The 9700-nt window shown below is 38.8% G+C and overlaps 1 protein-coding gene across 1 annotated transcript; it reads left to right on the top strand.

Moving 5' to 3' along the window:
* The first annotated feature begins 911 nt into the window (after positions 1-911).
* Positions 912-8484, top strand: slc35f2 (solute carrier family 35 member F2). The gene is made up of 9 exons (XM_004551202.4): positions 912-1048; positions 1548-1647; positions 2054-2226; positions 3463-3590; positions 4058-4217; positions 4495-4651; positions 5820-5872; positions 5992-6146; positions 7115-8484. The coding sequence occupies exons 2-9, from the start codon at positions 1559-1561 to the stop codon at positions 7319-7321; spliced, it is 1122 nt and encodes a 373-aa protein (XP_004551259.1). The 5' UTR covers positions 912-1048; positions 1548-1558; the 3' UTR covers positions 7322-8484.
* Positions 8485-9700: the final 1216 nt, after the last annotated feature.

Here is a 9700-nt window from a genome sequence, read left to right as displayed (position 1 = left end):
GTGAGGAGAAGGATTGGAGAGATTTCGCAGGTCTTTCCTCCCTACTGCTGTCGGACTCACAACAAAGACTTCAACTGATCAAACACACACATCCACACATGTGTAATAGCAATAACATTAAGTGCAATACTTTTTTCTCGCATTGTTGTATTATACTCAATTGTATATAGCATTTGTATTCTATTTTATTCCATTGTATATTGTATTTTATTTTATTCTATTCTATTGTGTACAGTATCTCATAGATATATTATTCCAGTGTTTTTTCTCTAATTTTTCTATGCAACTTTGCACTGTCCACTGCTGTAACAAAACAAATTTCCCACACGTGTGGGAACCTGTAATAAAGGTTATCTTATCTTATCTTATCTTAAAAGGGTTTTAAGAGGAAGCAAATGAAGAGAGGCTAATACGGAAGAAATATAATCTCTGTTTCTAGCCTCTGCTAGTAGCCTACTTTTGTCTGCTCGTCTGTCTGGTTATTTCCTCTTTGGTTTTTTCGGATCAGCAACTTTTTAAAAACATAAAGTGTGTGTTGTTAGACTCACATGCTGACTTCTGCAAAAAATATGGAACATTATGTGGAACTCGGGAACAAGGCATAGAGATGCAGTGCTAGCCCATCAGAAAAATCAGAAAGGCAGATCTCCACACCGCATGCCACAAGTACGCGATCAGCAAGTAGGACTTTATAAGCATGAAAGTTTCCGTAAACAACACTGCCAAAGCATCAATGAGCAATTTGTACAAATATACTAATAACAATAATTCATCCCTAATAAAATACGTTTTGTGTTATTTTTTTCTGACTAAACTAACTGTAATTATCCTCTTTATCAGCTTAATAAGTTTGACTGCACTGTGCACACGTCACCTAGAATTCGTTGCAACCAATCAGAGCGTAAGGGGCGGTCCTACGCGAACACGAGGTTAGTCCTGTTCATCCTGGTTGAGAGGTGTTTCCTCGTGGACGAAGATTTTTTTCTTCCTGAATAAACATGAAATCATCACAGCTGGAGGATGTCACCACATAATTGAACGTCAAAATGTATGTTTTATTCATATTCATTTACATTCATGGATTAATTCGCTGTTTTGTTAGCTGTTTAGCTAATGGAGTGTAATAAATGACGCAAGGTTCACCAAACTCCATTTGAAAAGTTTAAGTTTAATATTTCTGTACTTGCTACTAATTATTTATACCTGCTTTAACGTAACTAAGTACGTATTACGAATCATTACGAGCTACACTACAATTCGGGATATTTATTTTCTAACTAAAGCATGTAATAGTAAACCTATCAGCGTCGACGCCTCCAGTGTACACAAAGCTCGTAACGAAATATATATATATATATATATAACCGGTTTTAATCACTTCATGCAATGTGTTTGTACATTAACCTCAGTCCTTTGGAGATTGGGTGTCATGCTCTGCTTGGGCAGTCTGATGAAGATACTGAAAGCGAAAGACACTAATTCCCAATTATTTTTCTTCCAGCTTTTAATCTTGCTCGGTGTCCATGTCTTTATGTCTTTATGTTTAGCTCTTAGAGAGATGGAGGGGCCCGTGGAGGAGAGATTGTGTGGGAAAATGAAGATTGGCTGTGGTTTGCACAGATACAACCTGAGAGATGTTTTCACGTGGTGAGCACAAATCTAGATGTGTAAATCTCGTTTTTAGCTACTGTAATGTATGTTGTATCAGTGAATGTAACAGGCGTGGAATCACCAGGGTTGTAAAAGAACTAGAGAACTTACATCCACAATTTTTCAAGAGTCGAATGGTTGAATGAGTTGAATGGTTGAACAGCATACATATTTAATGACTGTAAAAACAAAAAATCAGGTGCACAAGTGTTTATTTATTTGGGATTTTCTCTAAACCACACAGTGTCAAGAGTGCACATACAGCTGAATATACAAATATATGCATCCACCCCTACCAATATTCGGTTAGATGTCCCTAAGCAAATTGCAAGTTGGAATATCATCATGACATTCACGACAGTGTTTTTCTTTTGATGCATGATTCGTGTTCTTCACTTACCAGGAGTCTGCTGAAGACTATACTCATGGGTCAGGTCCTGTCACTGCTGATATGTGGGACAGCAGTCAGCTGTGAGTACCTGACTCATGCCAAAGTGGAGACACCCATGCTGCAGAGCTTCCTCAACTACGCCCTCCTGCTGTTCACCTACACAACACACCTCAGCACCCGCACAGGTCAGACTGTCATGCTCTCAGGATATTTGACATTCTGGCTGCTCTCAGTGAGTCACAATAAGTAAATGTTTCTCTGTAGCATCAATCATACTGATGAACCTGCAAATTTATGGTAAAGTAAGCTGATTTAGCGGGAAAAGGAATAGTGGTGAGACCACAAGAGTGAACTTTAAAGGAGATGTACAGTATTAACCTCATTTCCAGCTCCATGCTTTTATTTTTGGAGTAGCTTTGCCTGATTCACTGTTAAAAAATAATCCTTCTCTGTCACATCAGCCCCTCATGTCCTCCTCCTTTTTGCGTACAGAGGGTTGATGTGACAGAGGAGGCGTTTAGGATAGGATGAGATGGAGGCAGATGATCCACTGTGATGACCCCTAAAGGGAGCAGCCAAAAGGATTTTATAAGGTACTTGGTGCCGCCTCTTAGATCATCCTCTGTCTGAAACAAGCTGTTTAAGCTCCTCCCCCTTCAACACAACTTTCTTCTGATTGTCTGCCTATCGCAAGCAGAAGGTTTGAACCACAGATGATTGTGACTTCTGTGCCTGAAAATCTATAGTATCATATTATCTGCTCTCACTGATCTCATAAAGAGCAGAAAAAACAAGGTTAAGTCTGAGCGTCTGGCTCACAGAGATCGCCTCATTATTTAAGACTTGTGTCATCCGAGCTTCCATCCTTGTAATATAGCACAAAACAAGGTAAAAGGACAATAGGCAATAAACTAAAATTCTGTGCAGAGTTCACAGAAGCTGCAGTGTTATGTGATGATTAATTGTCCTCATGTTGCTCACTATAAGCATATTAGCGGACAGAAACAAATATTAGTACTAGAGCTCTTATTCTGAAAATCCATCTTTTATCGTAAACATAAACTGTTTACATATACACATTAATTAATTACAAATGGATACAAAATATTTAGCAATGGAGCAGAATCACGTTGACGTCATAATCGTATCACGTAACCACTATTTGAATGCAAATAAATGAACATTATCCAGGTTATAACACAGCACAGCATCAACTCCTCTAAAAGGAAGCTTAATTTAATTCCCTTTGTTTATAATATCCTTTGAACAGTGAGTAAAATAAGATCAAAGGAGCAGAAAATAGCACAAAGGAGTTAATGATTCACAGTTTGTTCAGATCACCAAATGTATGTGTAAAGCAGTGTTTAGATGTTTAAAGGGTCTTATGGACCATTTGAATTCAGTCTGATGTGTTTCTTCAGGTGACAGGAACATCCTACAGATTTTAAAAACCAACTGGTGGAAGTATTTGGGGATGGCTATAGCAGACGTTGAGGCGAACTACACAGTAGTGAAGGCGTACCAGTTTACCACGCTGACAAGTATACAGGTAACAAAAGAGTGTTGTCAGTAAAGACTCTTCTCCTGACTTTGCTTTGAACACATGTATAGTTTGGTTAACCAAAAGACTTCACTGGGCAGCAGGGGGCGAGCCTGATGCTGCTCTCCTGATGAGCTTATTGTCTTAGCTGCTAGTTTGAAGTCTTGTTGAAATAAGTGCAATGTTTATTTTGTATGTAATGATACTCTATAGACTCAAAGAGGGACATAAAACAGGTGCTACTATGTGAACGTATGGTGTTTCTCACTTTCTCAGTAAAATTCTCCCATCTTGGTGTAAAAAACACTCTGGGTTTACAGCTGAACTTGACTATTTTTTAGTCAAGTTTGGCTGACTTCACATGGTAGGAGGTTATACTAAAGAGGTCTGTTTGTGAGGAACAAGCTGGCTTGCATGAAGTGCAACATGTCTTTTGCCCTCATGTTAACGCCTGTTTGTCACTGTGTGTGTTTCAGCTGCTGGACTGCTTTGTGATCCCGGTGCTGATGTTACTTTCTTGGTTTTTCCTGAAGACTCGATATCGGGTGATCCACTTTGTAGCTGTAGCAGTGTGTTTGTTGGGGGTGGGGGCCATGGTAGGAGCTGACATTCTGGCTGGAAGAGACCAGGGATCCAGTAAGAACATTTTCCTCAGTCAAAGTTAATGTCAGACTTTTTTGTTTATCCTCTTGATGCATGAAGGCATTCAGACAGCCAGTATCCTCATCTGACTAAAAACAAACAAACAGGCAAAAATACATTTATCACTGTAAAAGATTCGTAACGCAGTCAGTGTAGGTTCATATTAAATAATTCCTCAGTGTCTGAGAGGCAGATGTTGGTATGAATTGAACTGAATTAAATTGGAATTGTGCCTGTGTCTTATACTAACTGTCTCTTTCTCTCTGTGCAGCCAGTGATGTACTGTTGGGCGATGGGTTGGTCCTGCTCAGTGCCGTCCTCTACGCCATATCCAACATGTGCCAGGAGCACACAGTGAAGAACTTGAGCAGAGTTGAATTCCTGGGCATGATGGGCCTGTTTGGGACTCTCATCAGCGGTGTACAACTGTAAGATATTGTGTTTTTCTGCACCACTGACACAGCAGGTAGTATTGTTCTGTACTGTTGTTACAGAGTAATGACTATTGTTGAGCCACTATTAATGTGCTAATATCATTAATATAATGTGAATAATGTCACTTTTTTGCCATCAGATAATATACATCACAGCTCTCTGCCAGCCCACATTGTTTAATAGATGAACCAGATGTGTCTTAAACCTGAATTCCTTTTAACAGCCAGCAGGGGGCGATAGCTGTGTTTCAAAATCCTTTGGGTCTTTCCTCAGATCTTAGACAAGCAAAGGACCTGACCTTCACAAACACTTTGATTATTTTTGGACTGGGTCGCTCATTTAAAACATTAAATCCATTTTATGAATTTAAGTCATTCCAAGAGTCAGAAATGAGAATTACCCACAGTTTGCTTATTTGCTAGCAACTTGTGTTTTAAAATTTTAATCTGGTTTCAGAACAATAAGAAGGCGAGAGCAAAAACACATAGATGAGACCATGATAGACACTATAGAAGATGTTAACAAGAATAGTTGGAAAATGGAAAATTTTGAGATTATGATTGTGATTTTAGCATCTTTTTTTCTTATACTTTCTATGAATTTCAGTGATATCTGTGTGAGAAGACCTTGCTTGTTGAGCTTTATTTAAATTTAGGTTGTGGGTATATGTATGAATATGGAGGATTTGAGGATGACCAAGGCTAGCACCAGTGTTAACGTGAATAAAACAAATTAATAAAACAAACAAAGAAACAGGAAAAATGTGGGTTTTTGGTGGTTTTAGTCAGTCGATAGGTGGTTGCTAGGTAACACAATGATGTCACAATATACTACACATACTGAAGATTTTGTGGATATATATTAAGTGTTTTGAAAGTTAAACAGAAATCAAAATCATCCTCTTCTTAATACATGAAGCTACAAACAGGTCATTTTAGGCCGCTGGTAAGTGGTTGCTAGGCAACATGATGATATGATATCTTACATATAAGGACCTTCAGGAGCCAGTTTTGGTTGCTCAACCTTTACTCATGTATAATGAGTTCAAATGCAAACAAATAATTTTTTAATCATGTAATACCTAATGGTACCTAATTGTGATGCAATACCCTTTATTAATGATGTTCCCTCATCATTTTAACTTGTTGCTTATTGTTGCAGAGTTGTGCTGGAAACACGTGCAGTAGGAGAAATCAAGTGGGACGTTCACATCTGTGAGTTCACTTTCTGTACTGTCATATTAAACTGCAACATAATCACATTTATAGAAGCGTCTCTGATTTTAATATCACTCCACTGCCTCTCACTCAAATCTGTTTATTGTGTTCTGCAGCCATGCTGTTTGTAGTCTACACCTTGTGCATGTACGCTTTATACAGCTTCATGCCTGTAGTGGTGAAGATGACGAGCGCCACAGCAGTGAACCTCTCTCTGCTCACTGCTGACCTCTTCAGCCTCTTCTGTGGCCTCTTTCTCTTCATGTACAAGGTGAGTTTGTGATGTCTGTATGTATGCATGTCAGTCCTTAATGAGAGAAATGAGCGATAGCTCTGCCTTGTCTCGCAGCAGCAGGAAATGCAAATGATTTATTTGGTTAGTTAAAATATTTATTTTGTGCTGAACCAGTTGGTTCCTACTAGAGCATGAAAAACAAGATGACAGGCACATGACCAGTGAGAAATATTTAGAAAATCAAATAGGTATATTGTTCAGTAAAATAAATGCTAGGAGTGCATTTAAATAAGGGGGTAATGATTTCCTGTATCTGACCTTGTGGCAGTAAGTCTAAGGCTGACGTTAGAGAAAATGTTCAAGCAGCATGCCCAGTAAATGATGCAGAGGATGGTCAAGATCCCTGTATCATCCATTATGCATCAGCAAACCCTGTCATCCCCATAGCTCCTTAAGGATTCGATACGTTACACAGGGTAGTAGAAGTGTGATCAGCTGATGAAGATTTTCTGTAAGATTTATTCTAAAGTTGACTTGACAAGACTTGCAAAAAAGAAGGCATTTCAACTTGCATAAAAACCAATAAACAGCAAAAATTGACTTTTTCACATGACAATAGGCTGCCAGTCAACCCGGGGAGGGTTAATGGATATGTGAAGGTTGGCTAGGATTTGACAGAAGAAGAATTTTGTGTTCTTGTTACTGTTGCTTGGTTTTTAAATGGGTTTTTTTCTTTTGGAAAGTTTTGACCTCCTAGAACTGTTTTTAGTTCAGAACAATGCAGAAACGGTCTGAAGTCAAAACCCAACCACAAAGTACACAAGGTAGATCATAGTTGTTTAACTGTAGCAGGTGGATTACAACAGGAGAGGACGTACACCTGAAATACTACACTGCCCACAACAACTCCATTTGATTAATGACAGTGGAGGTATAAGCAAAAAAGGCCTCACACATGAACAAAATCCTCTAGCGTTAATCTGTGTCCCTGTTGTGTGTCTCAGTTTTCAGCCCTGTACATCGTCTCATTTGTCGTCATCACCGTGGGTTTTATCATGTTCAACGCTGTCCCAACATACTCAGTTTTACCCGAAGAGCCTACTGAAGCATCTGATGACCCCGAGGCTCAAAGCTCCTCAGACCAGCTGCTGCTGTCTGCAGACAATGACACTCAGAGAACCGAGACACTCACAGCCAACGATACACCATGACTGAAGAATGACATCTTTTTTCCCCTACTGTAGGTCAGTGGATAAAGGCCAGTTTTACTCTTTTTACTTCAATATTGTTACAGAAGTTGAGCTTTTATGCACTAAGCCAGAGACTACCTGTGTGTGCTCAGTTCAAAATAGATGAAGAGAGATTGAGAGGTCAAAAAACCGTGTGGCTCCACTCTCTTCTTGCCAAACTTCCTGTCTGCACCAGACTATCAGAATAAAAGTATACATTTTAAGCACAAGAAATCAGACTGCATCTAGGGTCCTACAGTTGTATTGCCACATTTTCATTAATGCTGTAGCATTTTTATAGAATATTGCCTGTTGCTTCCCTTGAAGTTGTCAGAGTTTTACAAAAAGGACCTATTGTGTCTATTTTCAGTTCCATATTTTTATTCTTTAGCTTAGTGTGATCCACAGTTCAGAATCATCCTTTTTTAAAATCTTATTGTGGGCGTTAGCACAATGCTGTATAAATGAAATTGGATTGAACTGAATAGCACAGCCCTTCACTTCATCCACTGTCTAAAACAAAGTGTTTAGGCTCCTCCCCATTTAAGCCAATTTTCTTCTGATTGGCTGCCCCTCAGAAACAAAGTTCTAACAACTGGTAGGCGGAGCTTCTGTATTCAGAGTCTTTGTAGTGTACCTGGGATGACCATGTTAGGAGTACCTCCTCTGATAAACAGAGCCTTAATTTAGACTTTAGTTATTTTTAATTTGAGCATATTAACAGAATATCATCACAGACAAAAGGAAAGCATAATAAGTCCCCTGTAAGATTTATTTTTGCGGTTTTCTCCTTTATTTAATAAACAGAGAAAAGGGGTTAAAGAGGGTGGGTCAGTTGACGTCAACTTTCACTCCCGCTGCTGTTTATTGTTTGATTATTGATTTTTGTTTGTTTTCTTTTTTGTTTCATAAAATGTCACCATATTTCATGTTTTGTTTTTGTTGTTTCTTCACCTCTACAGTCTACAGTTTTACATTCCTCTGAGTTACATGGCTGCATGCAGACAAATGACTTAGCTCATTTAGTTGTCTCCTCTGGTGCTGTTACAGTTTTTATACTCATGTCATTTGGCAATCTACAAACTGCATCATGGCTTTCTTGCACCCAGAGTTTTACTTTTTTACTATTAAAATATTTTTTGAAATTTTCTTTGTTCTTGTCTTTTCTCAGTTACTTTACTTTAAAATGATTTTACAGAAATGAAAACATGTAAGTCTATCTCAGTCCTGCATTAGACAAATGATGTGTGGATATTCTATCTCTTGATTATGCACTCACTGTCCTCTTGTTTAGGTATATTTGTTCCCATCTGCGGAAGTATCCAATCAGCCAAGCACATGACAGCAACTCAACCCATTTAGGGATGTAGACAGGGTCAGGACAACCAAGTTCAAACCCAGCATCAGAGTAGGGAAGAAGGGTGATTTAAGGGATGTTAAACACCACATGGTTGCTGGTCTCTCGTGGGCTGATCTGAGTATTTCAGGAAATGCTGATTTCCTGAGATTTGTTTTCCACACAACCAGCAAAAGGTTTACAGAGTCCAAAAAACAAATATTAAGTGAGTGGAACCTTAGTGGGAGAAAATGCCCCACTGATATCAGATATCTGCTTCCAGATGATAAGAACAGTTACTCAAATAACCTCTTGTTACAACCAAGGTATACAGAAGAGCAAAGCACATCAGACCTTGAAGCAGATGGGGTACAGCAGTAGAAGACAGCACTGTGCCACTGGAGGCTGGAGTTCATATAGGCTCACAAAAATGGGAGAATAGAAGACTGGTAGGGTCAGAATTCAGTCATCAAATCTCAATTGATAAAGTACTGTACCTTTGGGATGTGGTGGAACAGGAGATTTGCATCAGGGATGTGCAGCCAAAATATTTTCAGCAATTATGTGATGCTAATCATGTTAATATGACCCAAAGTCTTAAAGGAATGTTTCTGCCTTGAATTCTGAAAGCAAAGGGGAGTTCAGTTGGGTTCTAGCAAAGTGCACCTAATAAAGTGGCTGGTGAATGTAATTTAACAAGAATGTGTGTGTGTGAAATATGATGTGGAAATATGGCACGTGCTATAATTTTGCACATGATATAGGAAAGTTGATCTGGTTATGTATTCAGTTTAACCAGAACAAGAGTCCTTAACTATGTCATGACCTTAATTAGTAAACAGTAACATGGAAGCATACTGATCAGGCATAACATTATGACCACTGACAGGTGACGTGAACAGCACTGATTATCTTGTCACCATTGCACCTATATGTGGATGTTACTTTGACATGTACCTCCTACCTAAGCATTGTTCCAGACCACGTACACCTCTTCATGGAACCTGCACTCCCTGATGGCTGTG

This window comes from Maylandia zebra, linkage group LG10 (assembly GCF_041146795.1).
Source record: "Maylandia zebra isolate NMK-2024a linkage group LG10, Mzebra_GT3a, whole genome shotgun sequence".
Classification (NCBI taxonomy): Eukaryota; Metazoa; Chordata; class Actinopteri; order Cichliformes; family Cichlidae; genus Maylandia; species Maylandia zebra.
Note: the sequence above shows the minus strand (reverse complement) of the source record. Positions and strands in the feature narration are given on the sequence as shown.